This window comes from Parasteatoda tepidariorum, chromosome 10, assembly GCF_043381705.1.
Source record: "Parasteatoda tepidariorum isolate YZ-2023 chromosome 10, CAS_Ptep_4.0, whole genome shotgun sequence".
NCBI lineage: Eukaryota > Metazoa > Arthropoda > Arachnida > Araneae > Theridiidae > Parasteatoda > Parasteatoda tepidariorum.
In genome coordinates, this window is record NC_092213.1 from 45927071 (window position 1) to 45950244 (window position 23174).

The 23174-nt window shown below is 29.5% G+C and overlaps 1 protein-coding gene across 5 annotated transcripts in view; it reads left to right on the top strand.

The window, feature by feature from the left end:
- Nucleotides 1-23174, top strand: part of LOC107448055 (pro-epidermal growth factor) — a 127109-nt gene that overhangs the window by 99029 nt on the left and 4906 nt on the right. For 4 of the 5 annotated variants that reach the window (XM_043040243.2, XM_043040254.2, XM_043040239.2 and 1 more), the window contains exons 3-4: nt 20926-21103; nt 21795-21856. In XM_043040243.2, coding sequence (XP_042896177.1) covers nt 20926-21103; nt 21795-21856 — 240 coding nt within the window. Of the gene's footprint in view, nt 1-20925; nt 21104-21794; nt 21861-23174 lie in introns of all 5 variants that reach the window. The other variant, XM_043040250.2, reaches the window with a different exon arrangement.

Here is a 23174-nt window from a genome sequence, read left to right on the forward strand (position 1 = left end):
ATATATATATATATATAATGCATACTTATCATTATGATTTAAATGATTTTTGTTTAAAAGATTTTTATTTTCCAAGTTTTCAGCGGCTTTTGGCTTCTGTTACAAACAATAAATTGTTAAAGAATTTTTTTTTTTTTTTTAAAGTCTACTATTTTTTTGAAAAACAGGTATATTTTGCAAATTTGTTAATTTAGCAAATACTCGATTTTTTTGATTCTTTAAACATCTAATTTGAATAAAATTAGACAGTAGTAAATCAAATTTTTAGTTGTATGAAACAAATAGGTAGTGAATAACGGTAGATTTTGGTGTAATGAAAAATGCAATTCAAATAATTCTATTCCAAAAACCAATTCATTAAAACATCTAAAAAGCGTTTAATAGGAAAATAAATGCGTATTTTGTGCTGCACATTAAAGGCGGACGCGGAAAAGCTAGCCGCATAACTAAAAGAAAGCATTTGTGGCGATGGATGGGGGAGGTCATCTATTGTTCAGGGCGAGTTTTTCCTCGTGCACATAGAAAGAAAAGGGAAAAGTAAAAAAAAAAAGGGGGTAATTCGGTGGTCGGTTTTTTTATGCGGAGGAATGACCGGAATGATCGCTGAAGCTTGGAAACTGGACTCATCATCAAGTAGTTGACGAGCTTACCTTTCAAACATTAACTTTTTAATTAAATTCCGAAGCACGCGTGCTATAACTATACGGAACAAATTTTTGATCGTCTGGAATAAATTGATTGTATGCCAACAATCTACCGTAGTTTCAGTCTTAATCCAGCCCTAATGTACGATAAATGGAGAGGGAAGTTTTTATGTTTTATGTTTGTGGTTCAATTTGCAAACAGTCGAAGTTCTTATTATTTTTACAAGGTAGTTTACGAATATAATCGCAATGAATCAAGTGAGTGAATAGTCATATCATTTATTAAATAATATTATTTTCCTTCTTTCATTTTCAGTAATTTTATGTTTTACGTTATTATCAGTTTTTAACATAATAAAACATTAACTTAATGAAAAATATGTTGAGAGGTAAAAATACTAAGATAATAATTCATAAGTTTGCATTCAATTTAGCGTTATTAATGCGGATTCCGAAAGACTTATTGATATATTGGATATTAGCTGATAAGACATTCCATACCTATCGTTATTTATTTATTTTTATTATTAATTTTCTCTTCATTTAAATTTTTTTTCATGATTTTAATTATATATTTTTGACAAATTATTAAATTTAATAAAATATAAGTAGTATAAGTTTTAATAAAATATAGGTAGTATTTTATATGACTTATAATGTATATTTCAGCTGTTAATTTTAATAATTTTTTTTTACCATGAGATACATATTTTTTTAAATATTACTTTGATTTCCTGCGCATTCATTTATTTATTTTTATTCAAAAACCATATCCTTATAACTCAAATCCATATTATGCATTGAATCTAATGTATTTTTGAATTGGTAAAATATATATTTAGTAAAACTATACAGTTTCTGGATGAGCTGACTATGATCTTTAAAAAAAATATTTTTACAGTGAAGTGCAAAAAACTTTGGTGACTAATATTCTATAAAATTAACAAAATTTTGAAACAATATGCTACTGAAATATTTTAATATTCCTTTAATTCTTTCCTCCCCCCTTTAATTTGGGAAATATTTTTTAAAATTTAGTATTTTCCTCATTGCTGTTTCCAAAGATTCGCAATTTATTAAATACTGGTCAATTAACAATTTTTCTTTTCCTTTTGAAGTTATTAAATAGAAATATTTTTTCATTGAAGAGTCACCGGATACTTTATGGGTAATTTCTGTTTTACTTTCCCGTCAAAGTACTTCGAGAACTAAAAACACTCTTCAATCGAACATTCTTGTTTAGTCATAAAAATACATTTTCAGCACAAGATAACCAACTTTATAACCCGTCAATAAGCTATAAAACTCACGGGGCATCACCGTCAAGTACTCTGAAAACATGCTAATAACGAAGGCGAAAAAGAAAATCTAAAAAAAAGAAGAAAAGAAAAAAACAAGATACAGAAAAGAAATAAAAATTGAAAAGGGGGAGGTTCTTGAAAGGCACCCATCGTCAGTAGATATTCCCTTGAAAGAAGATGAAGAAAAAAAAAAGTAAGGTAGCGAGTAAATAGTGTGACAAACTAAGATGATAGAAGCAGGAGGTCTCGTGCGAGCAGATGGCCGCGTGCGCCGGACACGCGTCTACACTCAACATCTGGCGCGCATACACACGTATTCCATCGCTCTCATTGTCATTCGATACCCAAGAAAGGATCTTGCTCCCTCCTCAAGCCCCTCTCACGGCTGCTCCTGGTCTTCTGTTCTTTTATCGGCATTTTCTAGGTATCGAATTTGGGAGAAAGAGATACAATTCTGTGACTGTCTCGCGATGAAAGGTGTATGGTTTGCTTGCACTGAGGGGGGAAAAGATTGTTGCTTTTATTTCTTTTTCTTCTTTATATATCTGGATTTTTTTTGTTGTTGTTTTATATATTCCGCCATGCTCAAAGTTCTTATTAAATTTAAAAAGAAATTTATTAAATTAAGGAATGATGTTTCATCTACGTTCTATGTTCATCTATGTTCTATCTTAAAAAATTTCTACCTACGTGTGTTTTTGATCATTTGTTCATCTATTTTTCACGCTGCTTTTTTAAAAAATAAAGGCCTGAATTAATGACATTTCTTTTAGGTTTTGAATGTGATGGCTTTAATTGTTAACATCTGTGTTGAATACTTCAGAAGTTGCAAACACACTTTATAATCATTCAGGGAAAAAATACAAATCCTTTTCAATTTAAGAAAAGTGGTATTATTTAAGAATTTTTACAAACATTAGTTTTTATTAACCCGATAATATATATTTTTCTCGCTATAATTTTATTTACCTATTCGAATATAAAGTAAATTAAACCTAGAAATTTACTAAATCTAATGAAATACTGTCAAACATTTAACTTCGAGCACATTCGCTAGTTTTGAAGTTTATATGGTACTCGGAAATAGAAAGAAAATAACAATAATAATTAAATCTATGTTATATTTAATTTTGTCAGCTATTATGTACTGTAGACCATGAGTGGCTATTTAGTTACTTATATTTTTATAGAAAATAACGAGCAAGTCACAATTCAGATTTACAAATATTCATTCGAAATTATTATCCATTATTACTTATTGCAAATGAAGCAACATAGAGATAGTATACATGCATCTTATTTAATTTAAGGTTCTTTCTCAAAGATTATTATTTTTTTTTATAAAAAAAGTGTTTCACTAAACTTAGAAGTAATATCCCCACATAATAACAGAACTTAACACATGCCAGATTTATTTATTTTTTATTATTATTATTATTTTAAAGCATTCAATGAACTCGAATTTATTTGTCGCACTTAGATGTTAGACTTGTTCAAAGTCCTAACGTTTTCCACTAAGAATTCCGCATCACCTGTCACTGTCATCAATCGATTGTTTTGGTCTTATGATATTTCAGAGCACGTGCATATCTCTATTGTCATGGCACAACATTCCAACACTCACACCTAGCTTTAATCAAGTGTGAAAAATGTGGCATGCAGCGGTGTGTACCAAAGGAAGCGGTTAGATTTTCTTTCATGCACCCCTTTCTTGCATCCCGATTTACCACGGAGAGAGAGAGATCTTGAAATAATTTCTCCAGAAAATCTGTAATGTTCTTTAATAAAAGACCTTGACCTTAGCGGTGAGACGTGACATAGATTTTGGAGGGAGGGAGAGAAAGGTGCATAATATGTTCAGGGGGCGGAGGGGTTTCTTTTCCTGTGCGCGGAGGAAGCCATATTGGGGACAGCCATCCCTGTTTCCGCTCGCGTCACGCTCTACCAGAGCGCGCGCCCGTCTACTCCCGTTGTGCGCCCTTTGGAGATGCGCCATTAGCAGTTTTTCAGAGTATGTTTAATCCTTCCTACACTTAACCACATGTATTTTAGAAAAACTTTGGGGAAAGGAGATACTGTAAAGACATTTGAGACGGAACAGCTAAATGATTAGTTTGATACAACCGCAGACGCCATATTAAATGGGAAACTGTCAAACTATCTTAATATTTTCATTAGCTTTCTTCATATGACTCATTATTTTATTGCTTGTTTCCATTTGTTTTGGTGAGTCATTAATTAATATAAGTTAAGAGTTTTTTCTCCACCTTTTTATTTATTTATTTTTTTTTTTTCAATTTTCACAGTCAAATGCTTGCATATTCAGCCAATTGTAAACATTTGGATTGAAAATACAATCAGGATAATTAAAATCTTTATAAATTTTTGGAAAACAGATCGGTATTTTATTTCTTAATCGAGGAGACGGCACAGCATATGAAAGATAAATACTAGCTAGTCACATTTTCGATAGGAAGGATTTGTAAATCACTTTAGTATAATTTATTTATAAATTCATAGAATAATAAAGCAATACAACTATTAAAAAACAAATGTAGTTGTGTTTCTCATCAAATAAATGAGAAAATATAATATATACCCACCCTCATTAAAAATATACACCGTAATGAGGAATATCAGTGTTTTAATTTGTTTCAATTGAATTAATTTAAATTGAATTAAAAGAGAGAAAGTAGAAAATATTTATCTCATGAACAAAATTTTTTTTTTAAATTATTTTTTATTTAAATTTATTAAGTTATTTTTACTGTTACCAATATTTTAAAACCTCTTTCCGGAAATATGAAAAGTTCGATTTTTTTTCGCCATCAAAATTCACATTTCCTGGAGGAGAAAAAATCACGAAATTGCGATATTTTCGTTCATTCCCCGATTTAAGTGCTAAAAGATCACGACTAAGAGCCTTCCGGAGAACTTCAACTGAGGCGTCTCTGTAACGTAAAAGTTTATTCCCTGCACAGAAAGGCCGGCGGCAGCGAAACTCCGCTTACAGGGGTTCGGGTTCAGGTTCAGTTTAAAGTCAACGTGCAATTTCTAGCTAAATTAACAATCTGGGATTTATGTCCAGTAATTAAATGACTAAATAAACTAGCATTCTGTATTATATTTTTTGTGGGGGGAGCGCTATATATGAGAATACATTCTAATGCTAAAAAGAGTAGGATAAAGATTAGAGATATATGAGGCTTCCCGATCGATCACTGAATGAAGCCGTATAAATACGGCAAATATCTTCATTCGCTTGAACTAACACCGTTTTTTTTTTTTTTGTGATTTTGGGATCAGTTTCTTATTACTCCGCTTAGATGTTATTAAACTAGATTTATTTTATTTTAATATCCGAAGAATATATATTTTATGTTTATTCATATTTATATATTTTTAAAACCTCCGCATATTTTTAAAAAAAATTAGTATATTTTAGTTGATATATAAAAGAAAATAAATGAAGAAATAAATTCACGTTTTTAAAATAATATATATATTAAAATAATCATTATATATATATATATATTAAAATAAATCTTCCCTTGTTAAGCATTTATAGCACCATTACATAAATAACAAGATAGTGATGAAATTACGAGTTCGAAATATCGAAAATTTATTTAATTTTTAAAGTCATTAACTTTTAAAGTAATATTTTTAAAAGATGTAAGCTCAACTTATCTATAACGTAATTCAAATCTAACTTATTTTTGACTATTTCATAAAGGTGTATTTCGTAAATAAAAATTTTTAAAAGTTACGATATCGTCTATGAAAGGTAGTTTAAAATTTTAAAAACGCTGTAAGTTAAATCATCTAAATGAAATCATTATTTCGAAAATTTTAATTAGCTATTTTTTATTGCTTGTAAAGTTTCTCTTTAAGTTACGGTGCACTCGTTTCACTCATTCTTACAATTTCACTTTTTTTATTTTTATTCATTCACTAGAAATGAAAAGGGAAGATATTTCAGATGGAAGACGGCGCGTGTTACGTGCAGCTACGCCAGCTGCAACAGCGGCAAATTAAGACGCTTTTAAACGCGTGCGTGCAAGCACGGTAGGCACGCAGTCCCTCCGCGCGACTATGCATCAGCACCACCTGCAAATACAACCCACCATCTGAGCTTGTACGGCAACAAAATAACGGAGCTTTCATTTTTTTTAGTATAATTATTTTTTGCTTATCTTCCAATCTTAAACTAAGTGTTTCATTATTAAAAAAAAAATTCGCTCTGAGAAAAAAAAAACCCTTATAAATAATAGTTTTTCTTTTTTATTATTCTTTTTTAAAGCTCAGGAGGAGGTTACTGGCTAAAGCTCAAAATTAAATAAATATTACCCATTGGAAATTTTTGACAAAAAAATTATACAACTTGTTTTCAATCCTGTATATTTTCTTTTTAAATAAAATGATAATTTATTATAAATAGTTTAAACACCAAAAATTATAAAAACTTTAAAAATTACTTATTACGCCTTTATTTAATTTTAAAAAAATGTAATGCAAAATCAGAAATATAACAAAAAAATAATTTAATTTCACATTTAGTTTTGCAATTTTTTTATATTTAAGTCTTGAAATAAGGAAGTGAAAAAAAGCAAGCAAGTTTCATAAATGTCTTATTAATGGTTTAAAATATAATTAATAAAAAATAATTCACAGGCAATTTTAATCATCTTAATTTGAATAAAAATACTAAGCAGGAAGTTGATTGAACTCATCTTCTCTAACTATTTAAAGAAAAATTTCATGAAAAGATAGTTAAGACACTAATAACGCACTAATTTAAAACTAATTCTAAATGTTATAATCCTAAAGTGTTTTCTAAGACAAAAATGATCATTATTTAAAATCGAGCAATGTTGCATAGCAAATTTTTCTTTGTTTAAAAATTGCTGCTACGTTAAAAAAGGAAACAGTTCGCAAAATGTTATGAGGAAAGTTAGTCAAAATCTTCTAAACCGGGTCGCTTATTGTGAATGTTTCGAAATCTCTAAGTATGTTGATTCAATCAAAGCATCACGGGCATTGCTTCATAGATTCTCAAGGACAACATTGAAAATTCTTTCTTTTGCAACTAATGTCACCATTTCGTTGATGTTAGCAATCCACTTCAACAGCTCTAGCGACAAATGAATAGATATTTTTTTCCACTGACAATGTTTTTCACCATTGTCCCCAAGTTTCAAGATTACAATGTTGATCTATCATTTAGTTTCCTCAAAATTTCCAGTAGTTTGTTAAAAATATCAACACTAACAACAATGTTTGTTTGTTTTCAGAACTAATTTTTCAATGTTTAATTATGAAGTTACAAAAACTGTTCCTTGTTGTTTATAAGTATGGTAATAAGAAAAGCTTAATAGCGGAAGAAAGACTGCATGGGGTGGGGAGTTGAGAAAAAAAAATCTACTGCAGCATTAGGGCTCTGAGATTGTGGAACAGATGTGAAGTAACTTATTAAGGTGCACCTGGAAGTACCTGAAATTATATTTTGTCATTAGTTTTATATTTAAAGAAAAGCATTAACAAATCTATTTTTTTATTCAAAATTTACGTTTCCCGGATTAAATTTTTTAAACTTAATTCCTTCGATTCGAGTAACATTACATATTTTTGTTCATTAAATATTATTATATTATAATCACACTAAAAACACTATATTGCCAAATAAAATAGGTTTTCTCCGATGTTAAGTAGTTCATTTCATTAAGCTGTTTAGATCAAATTTATTGCTTTTAGCATAAAAGAACAGCCTGTTATACTTTTTATAAACTTATCTCAATAAAGTGAAAATAGCTACTTTCTGTAGAAATGAGCAGCACTTTGTTTTCAGGTTAATTATACAAGCTGTTTACTTTCTATATGGTATTTATAACGAAATGATCTCTTTTCTGTCAATATTTGTTTCTTCGTGGGGCACTTAATACATTAATAGTTTGATTCCGATATACGTTGGTTTCTTTCTGTTCTATGGTATTTGCTCCATGTCTACGAACAATTTATCTACCATATTTTTATTTAATAACAAAGCAATACGATAGACAAATGGTTCTTCATATGTACCGGGACACTTAATGTACTAACAGTTTGGTTCTGATACATATTGGTTCCTTTCTATTCTATGGTATTTGCACAAAACTTGCTTCATGTCTTCGAATATTTTTCCACCATATTTAAATTAATAACAAAAAATATGTAATAGATGAATGGTTATTAATTTGAGCAATACGGTTAGTTTCCTCTTTAATTAAGCTGTTTAAATCAAATTTGCTGCTAATTGCTCTCAGCAAAAGTACCAGCTGTTATATTTTTAATAAACTCATCACGACAGAAAGAAAATGGTCAGTCGCAGTGCAAATAAGGAAAACATGTAATGGAATTCATTTCATTAAGCTGTTCCTATTTTGCTTACCATATTGAATTTAATAACGAAGCGATAGATAAATGTGTTATTTATTTAAACAGGGACACTTAATGTGCTAACAGTTTGGTTCCGATACATATTGGTTCCTTTCTTTTCTGAGGTATTTACAGAAAATGTGCTTCGTATCTTCTAATATTTTTTTTTGCGCCATATTTAAATTAATAACAAGATGATAAAAAAGATAAACGGTTATTAATTCGAACAATATACTTAGTTTCCTCTTTAATTAGCTGAGTTAGTTTTTTCTTAATAACATTGATATGTATTGAATAATGCATATGTTGAAATATATACGGTACTTTTATTTATGTACTAAAGAAAGAGAGAAAGAAAACAGTTCTTGAAGTCATAAGCATATCTCAATATAGGTGCTTATGAAGCGATTGAAGGGGGAGGTGCGTGAGGAGAAGTTTCGCAATCAGAACACGCAAGGGAAGGTGGAAGAAATTTGTCACGCGATGTAAGTATTATTCCACCGTGGCGCGTGTCACGACAACAGGACTGACGTTAGATAGTTTGCATCCCCATACAGTGCTCCAAACATCCTTTCATCCTTTTGAAATCTTTCCAAGATGTGAAGGAATGGCTTACAGTGCAAACATCTTGTCGTGCGTCTGTTTGCGTTAATTCTGTGCTGTTCGCCGCTTTTTTTTTCTTTTCTTTTTTTTCCTTTCAAGTCTGCCTTTTTTTGTGTTCAGACAAATCTTATGTTCGTCTTGTAATTAGAGATATCTTAATTAAACTTGCGCAACTTCCAGACTTCTATAGAATTGCTTTATATTCCGTAAAGTGTATTGATAAGGATTATTTTATTTATTAACATTAAAAGGATTCCTAATGCACTTTATTTATAAAATAAATTTATTGCACAGATAAAAATTTTATTATTTAAACTTTAAATTATTTTTAAAACACGAGTAGTTTTTTTTTTCTTTTTTTTCGTAAATAGTTAATACAAAAAGTCTCTTTGTGATGGATGAGGAATTACGAATGTAATAATAGACTAATTTTTTTTTCTACAAAATTTGAAATAATTGCCAGACTTATAGATGTCGTTTATCATTGTAAAAATATAGACAAAATTTACATTTACCTTTTCTCTGAGAAATATATTATAGTTTGCCTCCAAATTTTAACTAACTTACACACTACTGGTGTTTAACGATTTATATTATAAAAATCAGTGTCTTGATGTTTTTATTTTGTTAAAAATTATTTTGAAAGTTATAATAAGAGTAAATAGTCAGAAAAATTAGTAACATCGCATATATTGCTTTAGATTCTTCGTTTATCCCCTTTCTATTGTTAGAAAGCAATTTGAAATGTGTCGCCGAGAAAGAAAAAAATCACTTTTTTTTTTATAAGATAATAAATATATTTCTAAATAATATCGATTAAAAAGGAAAATTGCGAAAACTTTTTGGTATAACTTAATATCTAAATTGAAATCTTGTATTAGAAGAAAAAAAAGTGTTGTAATAAAAAAAAATTTTTAAAATATAGAAGAAAGTAGGCAGAGGATTTTTAAACAGGCTTGCAAATTTGTTATTTTCCCAGCAATACTTATTAAATATCGATGCTGCAGAATAAAATGCTTCAGAATATTTTACAGTGTAATTAAACCAATTTACTCAATCAAAAAAAAAATGCCATAATAGAATATCGTATATTGAGTTGAATATTGTGATAGAATATGGTATATATAAATATACTAGAAAATTCGTTTTAAATACCATCCTCTCTTTCATACAAAAAAAATTTTAACTTTGAAACTCATAAAGAAAAAAAAACTTTTAAAATGTTTCATAATGATTTTAGGCTCTTTAGGGAAAGACACAAACCTGAGATTTTACAAAATAAAATTTTTCTCTTTCGAATTTTCTCAAACCTAAATACTTCGGCGATTTTTACACTTAGAAAAAAATATGATCAAAACTACCAGAATATGGTAAAATTTACTGTCTTTCTGTTTTCATGGAAACGCCAATAATCTCGGTAATATTTACTGAAGCACTTAGGTAATTATTTTGGTGAAATTAACAATTAAATATAGTCTTAAAAGAATTGGTAAATGTGCTAACATATGGTGATTTTAACATACCTTAGAGAATGGCATAAAAGCCATTTATTCGGTTAAATTTACTTTTCGATTCTGTATTTTTTACTAAATGTGTGGTATAATAAGAACTATACTTTTGAAACCTGGAATTTCCGGTAAACTGTTGCCATGGGAATGGAAAAATTATTAAATGAATGGTTTAAATACCATATATTTTGGTTTTATTAACCAAAATCATGATTTTTTGTTTTTTTTTCAGAAATGACATTATTATACAGTACGGTAATTTTACAGAATTTTTTTATCGATGTAGTTTTACCCACGTAAAATGTTGTAATATCCACGTAAAAGTTTTGGGGCTTAAAAATTTTCAGTTAACACGAAGGTAGCAAATGAAGCATATTTCTAGAAGGAAGAGTTTATCTTTTAAAACACGATAATCACTTGCATCCCTTGGCTTACACGTATAAAATCATCAATTGTAATATTTTCAAATGTATATTCTAAAAAAAAAGTAAAAAGAACTTTTTTGTTACCTATTTAATAAAATAACTTATTTACTACAAAATAGCGCATATCTAGTAAGCAGAACGTGCCGTAACTAAACTTGCGTGGAGGAGGGTAAAGAATAAAAATATCAAAACTATACCTGTCTCGGATAACGAATGAATATAATAATCTATAGCGGATACACGTTTCCTTTACGCATGAAAGATTTTTAAAACTAAAGCTTCACTTTTTAAATAGGGACATGTCACCTAATAACTAACCGTATAAAAAAATATTTTAGAAAAAAGAAAGAAAGAAATAGTGTAGAATAGAGAGAAGAAAAAGCAATTGAATTTAATGGTAGCGCCCTCTGTTGAGCTTTCATTAGCATAAGCCGCTAAGGAAAAGAAAGAAATAAAGACAATTCGCGAATCGAACGGCTAGGCACGGACGGGATGCCGTCAAACGTTCGTGCAGATCGCCATGATACGCTACCAACAACTTCAAAAGACACCGACTTTTCCTGAAAACGGTATTCATTATAATCATAATTTTCCCACCACTCCTAAAGTGGAAATAAAAAAAATTTCTTTGTGGTCTAATTTGTTGTTGAAATATTCCACGCAGGCACTGAGCCTACATACGGGTTTATTTAACAAGTTTCATTAATTCAGAGAGTTTTTTTTTTTCATTCAAAAATTAAGCGAAAATTTTAATTCGTTTAATGAATATACACTGAGAAAAAAAGTATCAAAACTACCAGAATATGGTAAAATTTACCGTGTTTCTGGCTCCATGAGAACTCCAAAAAGCTTGGTAATTTTTACCGAAGCACTTAGGTAATGATTTTGGTACAATGAACAATAAATATGGTTTGATAATTTGTAATAAAATTTGGTAACAGAGGTTTTTTACTAAATGTGCGGTAATATGGACTGTATATTGAAAACCAGAATTTCCGGAAAACTGTTGTCATATGAACGGAAAATTTACGAAATTAATGACTTAAATATGGTATAATTTGATTTCATTAGAATTAAGTTTTTTTTTTAATACCAGAATTGTCAGTATTACACAGTGCTGTAGTTTTATCAAAATTTCTTTCTCTGTGTACACATGCATCAAACTACATACAAGTTTATTACAAATTTCATTAGTCTACAAGATTTTTCCTATAAAAGTACTGAAAATAAATATAATACCACAGCATTAGCTATGATGTAATGACCAACGAAGTGTTCTTGTTTCTCTATATACAAAAAGTCATAAGTTGCCTACCCGCTATTTTGGGTGTACAACTTGACGTGCAATATTTTGACTTCATACATAACAGTGCCAAAAAAGCATGTTCACGAAAATATGCTTAGCAGAATGAAATCAAATGTTAGAAATCTTTATTTACAGCTAAAGATAAAATTCGCGAACCACAGTTAAATAACTTTTATTAATTATAGAACATTCAATGCGCGCGTTCTGTCTATAAGTTTATTCTATATATTTCATTTAATTAATTGTTAATTTAAGTTTAGAGGTTACTTTTACTATTCTTTGTTACAATAAATTAATAAAGAAATGAAGGAAATACTTGATATTATTCATCATAATTTATCACTCATTTCTGCCTTCCATCCGCAAGTAACTGTAATAACATGTAGAGTTCTGTAGTTAAACCAGGTGTTTGCAGCTGGTTATTGAGTTCATAAAAACGATTGGAAAGGGCAGATGTGATTGAGAGAAGGTTACGCTTCGATTGAAGTAGTGTAAACAACTCTTTATTTTGCCACAAAAAAATAATATAAATAATAATTTCTTTTAATCTTATCTTTTAAAACAAAACAGAAATTTATATTATGTACTTCCAAAAAATATTGTATAATTTCAGAAAATTTTTCTTTATTCATTATAATCTGCAATAGATTTTTATTATTTACGGAAATATATATGAAGGAAGAATATTTAAAACAATTTACTCAAACAAAATTAATTTAAAATTCATCGTAATTTTATAAATTTAATACCGTTCATCAACATCATTCATATCATTTATCTACAATAATAATTTATAATTTAAATCTCTATATATAGAAAGTATTCTATCTATAAAAATTAGCATCAATATCGTAATTATTTTCATAACTCTATTTGACTGACATGCATAAATCGTTTTTTAGCGATAATTCAGTTTTGTTAACAAATCTCTATTAATTATTTTTTTTTTAATTTGTAATATTTAAACCGCGGTTTAAAAAAGCAAATTGAAATAAGAATTTATGGCTAAAAAATATAATTTCGCTAATTTTAATTTATAATTACATTAATTTATTGTAATTTTAAGATTTTATACTGGAATAGTTCGAAAAGTTCTCCCCCCCCCCCGGCTTCTTAAAAAGACTCAAGTTAAACGCGATTTTTTTTTTCAAGTATAAGTATAAAGATCTACCAAATTAGAGTAAAAAATGGTTTTCGTGCTTAGGCACACACTGCCTTCAAGATGTTTCCTTCCATATCTGTTGTTCCGGCGCAGATGGTGCACAGATGGCAACATTGCTATACTCCCCACTCCTCTCTCCATCCATGCTTGATACTTGTGGTAATGAACATAGGTAATAATTCTGGGGCGGGGGTGTCTAACCTCCGCTCCAATGACTTTTTGCGCAGGCGTTAATCGAGTTCTTTATTCACATTCATTCATTAGAAATATTGCCCGTTCATTAGAGGCTTAATGATGCTATTTCACTGAGAGGTGTGTATTCACGGGGTTCGTTACCCGAGGCGTGAGGTTTTCCGCGCTATCGACTACCCCAAACCGCAAGCATATATTTCAGGTGATTGAGCTGTTGTCTTTTCTTTTTATCATCACGAATCGGAAATTAAATGGTCCGTTGTCGAATATGGAATAATTCATGTGTAATTAAGGGATATTTGTTGGCTAAGCGTGCAGGAACGAGACAGGTAGCACACTTCCGTTAAAAGTGGAGAAGTATGAGGTCTGTTAAAACATTACTATCGCTAAACAACAAATTATTTCTTATTTCAATACATTTATTGGTTCCTGTTTTGTTCCAAAATTAAGGATATTTTTATGCAGGAAGCATTTAACTTAAATGATATAAATTTAAAAAACTAAAGGGGACATAAGACAAAAATGACATATTCCAAAATTTACATATGGCGCAATTATGATGTACTTTCATCACACCGGTTGTTTGCTATACCAATATATATTTGAAGAAAAATATTTTAAAATGAAATAAAATAAGTTAATACCTAATAAACATCAAAATCTGTAAAATAAATTACCTCATAGGAGAACCAATTAAAATATCAACTTGGAATTTTATACTTTTTCTTTTCAACTTACATAATTATTGCGTTTGTATCTCAAGTTTTATTTTATGTATATATTGTCAGCTTTCTCTCATAAATAAACTGCTTTTGATAATTTTAATTTCTCGTTTGCTATGATTGACCTCGATTATGATCAGGGTGATTTTTATAACGTTTACTTCCCTGTTTATTAGCCCTAGTCTCTCTTTCAGTTTAGTATTTACTTTCGGCTTCTAATGTGTAGCCTTTCTTTTCAGGATGATCCTAAAGATGCATAATATTTTTCATTTATTTATGTTTAATATTAAGATTTCCACGTTTGTTTTCTCATAAAAATAAATAAATAAACTTCAGAGAAAAACTGCATCCAAGATATATATTTAATTTTTCACTTAACTATAAACATCTGTCAATAGTTTTAGGATATATTTTAAATCCGTGTATATGTTTTGCAAAATTCCCTATTCAAATTTTATAATATATTCAGTGAATAAATGTTAAAGCAATATATTCATTTGAAAAAAAAAAGATCAGAAATTTCTTAAAAATCTGATGGGCCAAGATCCCGTATAAATGTAAATCAGATCTTAATAAATTGAGAAATTTTTAAAAAATATGTATAAACAAAATTTTTAAGCAATTTGTATTCGCGGAACATCGATAAACAATTGCGTTTCAAAAATTAAGCGTTTTCTAAACCAATTAAAATGTCAAACTACTATTATTTTGCCTAGGATTTTGTTGAATGGACAAAGAAAGCAAAAGACTTGCCGATAAAACACCGTTATTATTCTTTCGACAGTAATGACGTCGCAAAGCATACCTTCAATTCAATGAAGCACACTAAGCGTGTAAATTTGTGAGAAACTTCGGCTTCACCTAGATACGTCGCTCTATTTTATGGTTTGTATTGAGATCGGAGCTCAGGGCCTTGACCGACCTCCTCTTCGGCGCTGTAACGAACTAAATAAATCATCATGGGTTTCAAAATAAAACTGTATGCAATGACGTGTGATACTTATTTACTTAAAAATGTAATTTACGACACCTCATCAAGTCATCAATCATAACTGGCAAATATACACAATCTAAACCAAAATTTAGGGTGTAATTATATTTAATTTTCAGAAAAACAGTGCGAATTCGTCTCAAAGCGAATCAATATCAGATTTTGTATTAGATTTAACAAAAAACGTTACTGTAAGCCTGATTGGAAATTAATTTCGAAAACTTAAAAAATATTAATATCTTGTAATTAGTGAGTTGACAAGTGTAATCGATGATAACATTAATTAAGTCATTATGTAAATTGATAGTTACCAACTAAGCATATAGTATAGTAGTACTCTTTCCTTTTGTCTTTACCTTTTACATCTCTTGCCAATACTTTTTCTTCTAATAATTTTCTATTATGAAATATTTTTATCTATTGGAGTGTTAAGATACTAATAAATTAATTTTTATTGAACTAAAAATGCATCAATATATTTAAAAAAGTAATGAGTTTAGTCCACTGTCAAATGTTTGGTGCACATAAAATTATTTTGTTAGTTTTATTAACTAGCATTTGTCCCCCCTTACAGATCAAGGAAGTAGGAGAGAGTGGCATATATTAAAACTAAATAAAAAAAATCGACAATATCTTATGGCAGATTGTAATAAAATAGGCCGCCCCTAGCAACCAATGTTTTCATACTTTATCCACCTTTTCCTTATCGCCTATTTCACGGCTGCAGGGAGAGTTGGAGAAAAATGAGTTTTCTTTTAAATGGTCTAGAGACGGTTTGGATAATCGGTTCGTTCGACCCACCCCACTATCGGCGCTCTTTACCTGCAGGGGCAAAGGGAGCAACTAGATAGTCTCGTTCGTCATCGGCTATCACTTTGTATGTGTGTGTCTGAACGTGTGGAATGTCGGCACATTCCTTCTCGTACCGTAGGTGGCCCTCTGTTGTATCGTTTCACTTGTGGCCTACCTGATCTAGGAAATACATCAGCAGGTTCTTCAGTTGGCGACTTCATCGCCAGGACTTGGTATTTTTTGTTAAGGTCTATTTCTTGGATTATAATAAATAAATAAATAAAATATGCATTTAGCTTAACTGAACTTTGCTTCATAATGTTTTTCATAAAACTCTTCCATTCAACCTGTCAACTTTTTGGAACAATTATGCAAATTTATAATAAGAGTATAGTAATCGATACTATCGTTAACTATAATTACATTTTTGAAAGCATTGAAATCTACTAATAAATTGCTTTATTTTGAATTAGCATTGTCTTCAATTACTTTCTCGAAACCATAAAAATCTACAAATAGATTGCTTTTTTGTATTAGCATTTATTTGCAAATTACTGTCTCTGAAAAATCTGCAATCAGTTTAAAAATTCAATTTTTAAACCATGAAATATTACTATTAGATTGCTTACATCAAAATTGGTGTTTGTTTGCATTTTGTTCTTCTAACAATGAAAACTTATTAACCAATTCTCGGTCTTAAAGGGTTTCTTAACTCTGTATTAACGTTCATTTACTTTTTAACTTTAAAATCATTATACAGTATCTCCTTGTCATAGTCATACATTTTTTGCTCTATTTTTTACAACCCTCCCCCCCCCAAAAAAAAAATTTTTTTTTTTAAATATACTATATATTACATACACATCTTACGCAAACGCAGATTTTTTTTTTCTGTCGTTATTATTTAATCACCACATATGCTTGGTATGTTTAATAAATATTTCTAACAGTGCCCTAATCAAAAATTTAATATTAAAAATATTGATTAAAACTTTTCTTTATTATAAATAGCATAAAAATGATCAATAAACTACTTATTTTTCGGGATTTTCTTTCTAAAAAATTATACTAACCATATTAATATTTTTTATATTAATTTTTAAAAAAAATTACTGATGTGAAATTAAAGAGCAGCGACACCGATAATATAAATTTAGAGATATTTTGTTTATCGAACTAGCTTTGAACCATATCGCATAATATTGAAACTAGTTTTGAGCCACTTCATATAACGAAACCACTTTTTCTCTCATTTCACATCATGAAACTAAACTATCTGACATACCGAAACCAGCGAAAGTTTCTGATCATTCCCTTTTTGACGTTTTCACTCCCAGTTTGATTCCTGAAATACCAGGGAGACTTTCTTTCGGGAGTGAAGAAAAGGCGGTCTTTCTGATGGAGGCTACAAAAGGAACTTACTTTGACACATTTGTGAAAAAGCTGAAGCTTTCTTATTCTCTTCTGGAGTCTGCTGAAGACATTCCAAAACAAGGGATAAGTCCCTTCAAAAAGCATTGCCTAAATGGATTCCCAGCACAAAAGGGGCCTCTCTACACGGTGGCCACATAGAATGTCGGAGAGCTGACATCTCCGCAAACAATCTACCATCCGTCTTGCTCCCCGTGGTTGCTCTCCATTAAGCTAGTCCTCTGATGGCACCGCCAGGTAATCCCCAGGGGTTCGTTTGACGTCTCCATTATTGAGGCGGTCACCCCGCTCTACCTCAAAATGGCCTTTTGTTGACCTTTTTGGACACTGGGTTGGACCTTGGGGGTCGAACAAATGTGGCAGGAGACCGCCCGCAATTGCACGGTAAATCGTGCCAAAATGGAAATGTTGTGAGAACCTGTGAAAATTTACGAGTCTAAATATAATCTGTGAAAGAACACGATAACTTACTTGTGACTAGCATTTGAAAGGCGGAGAAATTGAATGGTTTCTTGAAATAAGTCGTAAAAGTTAGTGATTTTTGAAGCAAAGCTGTTCAGTGGGGAATTTTCGCCAAGGGGTATTACTAGATAGGAGATTGACAGCATTTACAGGTGCTAAGTTTTCCTATCAAACAATAAATCCGCTTAACTTAAAACTGAATAGATTACTTTTTGAAGTCAAAAAAATCCAATATAAATCAAATTACTATTGTTTTTAAAAAAATCTTACTCAAATATTTATTTTGTATGAAGTAAATTGTATGTACATGTATTTTTTAATGTATGTATTTTAAAAATGAGTCTACAGGCGTTATATTCAAGAGAATGAACTTCTCTCTTTTTAAGGCAGCGAACAAAAAAATTATAATAATTTAATAAATAAAAAGGTCTGATAATGAAAACGAATTATTTAAAAAAGATACGTAGTTTTTATACTATTTAAATTGCGGAAAATGTAAATATCCTTAGTTTATACACAGTAAAACTCTTACTTATAAAAACTAATAAATAATTTTCCGTTGTGAGTCTTCATTACTAAATTCTTCAAGTGGAAAATATTCACATAAAAATATATACTACATATTAAATAATATATAATTTTAAAGATACTGTTTACTTTAAAAACATAAATACAGAAAAGATATTATTTGTTTTCATTTACTAAGTATTGTAAGGACATTTTTTATTAACTTTAAAAAATTTAATATTTTAATACAAAAAAAGGATTTTTAAGTTATGAGATGGATAATGTAAGACCTTTACAGCACCTAGAAGAACTAATATTCGCTTCTTACGAATGTTAAAACATTTTGTAAAAACAACTTTACTCGCCCTTCGACCAGTTTTTCTTTTCCTTTTTTTTGCCCTTAATATCTCTGTTAGCAATTCGCTTCAAAAAAAAAAAAAAATTTCCTTTCGCAAATTATGTATAAATCAGTGCCCCTCTTATTACAAACAGAACATAAATTTGTCTTTTCAAGTTTTCTTTGCTTAATTTTTTGAAGAAATTTTTCGCCTTTTTCTTTTGCGGAGATATTGCTTTCATCGGGGGTGGGCTTACAGCTCTTGGTGGTCTCTTGGAAGAAAAAAAAATCTTTATATGCATGTATACTTTATCGTCGGCGAGGCAAAAGAATTAACAAAAAAGTAAAAATAAATAAATAAAAAAAATGAATGCCTGTGTCTCGTTTGTGAGTTGCAAAGGAGAGAGCGGGCGCAAAAAAGGCGTCGCCCTTCGGTTGTTGCCAACTACCACGCCTCTTTGGCCAAGCGGAGTCGGGGCTTCTTTTTTTCTGAAAATAGATCGTGCGCCCTGTAATCGACGGACTGTGATCGCTTCATTTAAAGATTACTGGTGGATGACCGCTATCATTTCATCCCTCCCTTCTCTACCGTCTATTTATTTATTTGTTTTTTATTATTCTTCGTGGTGGAAGAAAAGTAAAGTGAGATTCGAGAATTTTTTTTTTCTTAAGTCGTGTGTGGGCCATGGTGCAGAAACTACTGATCGCTTTTCGTTTCTTGTTTACTTCAGAGGTCGGTTGCATTTGTGATGGATTTGTTATGGTGGCCCGCTATACAAATAAAGGAATGAAGATATATTGTCATTATAAAGTTAGGGAGGCGGGATCACCCTGGGTGTCAGTGGCTCTATTAAGACAGGAATGTCACCGTACGATGCCTCAATTATGCATTCCGTTTCCTTTACGTCTCGGTGATTAATGTGTTTATTTTTGAAAACTATGCAGCCATTAAAAAAAAATCTTTAAATGTAAGTAAAGAAAATTGGAAAAAAAAAGGTACATTAAGGATTCTTCATTGGAGCTTTTTCTACATTTAATAACGTTGTTGTTGAAAACTTATGGCCGCTGTTTTCTTTATTGATAAACATCCATGAATACAATCCATGCAAATGCAACAACCAATTTCATTTTTTTTCCGTAAATTTGTAATTCAATAAAAAGAATTAATTACCAATTTTAAAAATACTTGAACAATTTTATGCAATGGTTTTAAGTATTTTTAATTTTAAAAAAAAATAGGTTATGAGAAATTATTTTTGATGTAATGAATGCACAGTAAGAAATTTTGGCGTGTGTCAAACCATATTATCGTTCGAACTTGCTGCAACTTTATTATTATGCTAGGTTGTACAATTTTATAGTACATACTTGTTAAACTTGATTTTACCTTCTATTGTTCGTCTTGTGATTCAATTTCAAACATTATTAAGATTACAGCAAATTTGCACGACATTATGGTATGACGCTAATCTGATTTTTCTGAAAGTGTATGCAATACTAAATCTACATAATAGTTGAAAAAATGACTATTGATAAATTCTCATGTAAGCCAAATCACAGTAATTGATGATAACCATTTTTTTCTGATTATTGTTATAAGAATGGTAATTTTTGAGAAACAAAACTGAACCAAAGCATAGATTTTAAAAGTTGCAGCTATTTATTTTCAGAACTGAACTGCTCAGAATATTGTTGGAATTACATTCTCATTTAATATATTTCGAATTAACCTTCACCTGCCTTACTTCGACATCTTCGAAGCAAATTTTTTGGTTTTGATGTTACAGACCAAAATCATTCACGAAAATCTTCAGACAAATCTTATGCAGACTTTTCCAAAACCAGAATTGCTAAACAAACAATTTGCTTAAAAAAACAAATAAATAAAAACAAGGTTAAGATTTTACTCACAGCTAAAGATGTGTGTTGCATCAGTTTGAAGTTACTTCTTCAAATGTATTAAATGGGCTTGTAATTCACATAATATTTTCGGAAGTCATTTGGTTTGTCCTGGAAATAATAGCAACTTGTGAATAATACACAGTACTTGAACAATTTAAATTTAAGTGTACATATAAAAGAATATGCTATCCAAACATTTATTTTATAAGAGTGATTTCTATTTCAGTTTCTTGTTCGTCGAGATCTACACCAAATCGTCCTCGTCCCACAACGATTGCCACAACGCGGCCCAACATTACCTTCCAAACTTACGCGTGCCCAGAAGCCTACGCCAAGTGGTACTGCCTAAACGGTGCCACATGTTTCGCAGTAAAGATCAGGGATTCAATTTTATATAACTGCGAGTAAGTATATTTTCTCTTCCATTATATAAAATTCACATAAAAAAGTATTAAAAAAGACAAGCGCAATATGATATTTTTATTGTGTCAATCGCCTACTCAAGGAGTATAAGTACTCGAAACACTATCCCTAATTAATGATGATAAATTTTATTTGACTTTCGGAAGAACATTCCTCCACTTAGACATAGATTTCTAGATAAAAGATAAGATGTAAATTTACTTAGAAGATTTTTCTAAATGCATTTCGTCAAGATTTTCATTAAAAAGTTTGATTTTTTTCGAGTGGCCTTCATAATTACTAATTATAATCTGCTTTCTGTGTAAAGAAATTTATGCTAAAATAGAGAACCAATTAAAACATTGTATAAATTAAAATTATTTGTTTTGCATTTTGTGGCTAGTTTTGTTCGTCAATTAATCTATTACTATTTAAATATTATTTTTAATCAGGTTTTATAAGAAATTACCTCTTCAAAATGTAACCTATGAAATGTGGGCAAAATCACGTTTTCGTTTACTATACACCTTTCACGTACACAAATTTAGGCAAAAGTATTTTAAGTTCATTGCTGCTGGTTTTTAAGAACTTTATTTATAGAGAAAAATATTACTTGATAACTTAAAAGATTCAGAATTATAAAATAATTGTAATAAATTGTTCTTAATGTGTCTTCTTTTTATTTACTTCTAGATGTGCGGATGGCTATATGGGTCAACGATGTGAGTTCAAAGATTTGGACGGTTCCTATCTCCGTAAGTACGCATCATTTGATGTTCTCTGAATGGTTTGTTGGTATAATGTACTTATAATTTTCTTTTCTAATTTAATTAGCAAAGGTCAAACAACTACATTGCATATCAGTGTCTCTGATTATTACTACGTTACATATCAGTGTCTCTGATTATTACTACATTGCATATCAGTGTCTCTGATTATTACTACATTGCATATCAGTGTCTCTGATTATTTCTAAATTGATTTTAGATATGTAATTATATCGGAAAGAAATTCTAAAACACAGAAGCTATATATTTTAAGATGTAGTACAATGTATTTGTTTTCCCAATGCTTTGATTGTTATATGAAAATCATGCATTAATTATGTAAAACGTGCATTATTCGTTATATGTATTAGAATTTACGAATAGAATTACAATAATTATGTAATGTAATAGACGTTATTGCAATAATAGCCCTCTGAGAGTAGATATAGGTCCTTTTTTTATTCTGAAACTTTTTATTTGATATAACTTAAACCGAATTCGAAATTGTATCCAAAATTGAATAGTTAAAAACTTTTGAGAGATATTTAGATTGATTCACTGACACAATTAACTAAGTATTCATTAAGATCCGTAATTAATTATAAGTTCAATTATTTAAGAAACTTTAAAAAAGACTTAGACTTTAAAAAACTTATATTTCAGTAACGTATAAAACATATTAAGTTAAATTATACATTGTAAACTTTTTGTTGGTATAATTTAATTAATATAAATTTATGCAAATACCTTGTAAATTATTTAACTGAGATTTACTAAATTTTTAGTGAAAAAGTATCATAATTTTTATTTGTTCTGTAAAAAGTCTGAGGAACAAAATATAAATTATAAATTTACGAAATATAAATTTATGCAATAAACTGCGGTTAAATCTTTATTAAGCATAACATTTTGATGAAATTTACATTATGAACTGCACATTTAGAAAGCAATTTTAAAATTTACTCCTAAAAAAGTTGTATTAATTATATTTAATAATCAGAATTTTTTTTCTTTTTTGCAGTTCAAATTTTAATTCGAAGTTTTTCTTTTATCATTCCGTGAACATTTTAATAATTTTAAATTGATCACCTCGTTTGAAATTCAAATTTTCAATAAATAATGTTATTAACAATATCTTTTACATAATAATTTACACCAAATTTAATACGAAATTGATAAAATACAGTTGTGAAAGATAGAAACGCATAATGCTACATTTATCCTCTCTTCTTTGTCTCCTTAAAAAATAACTTAAATTAAAATTGTCTTTTAAAAATAAATAATAAATAATGCCTACTGCTGAGGA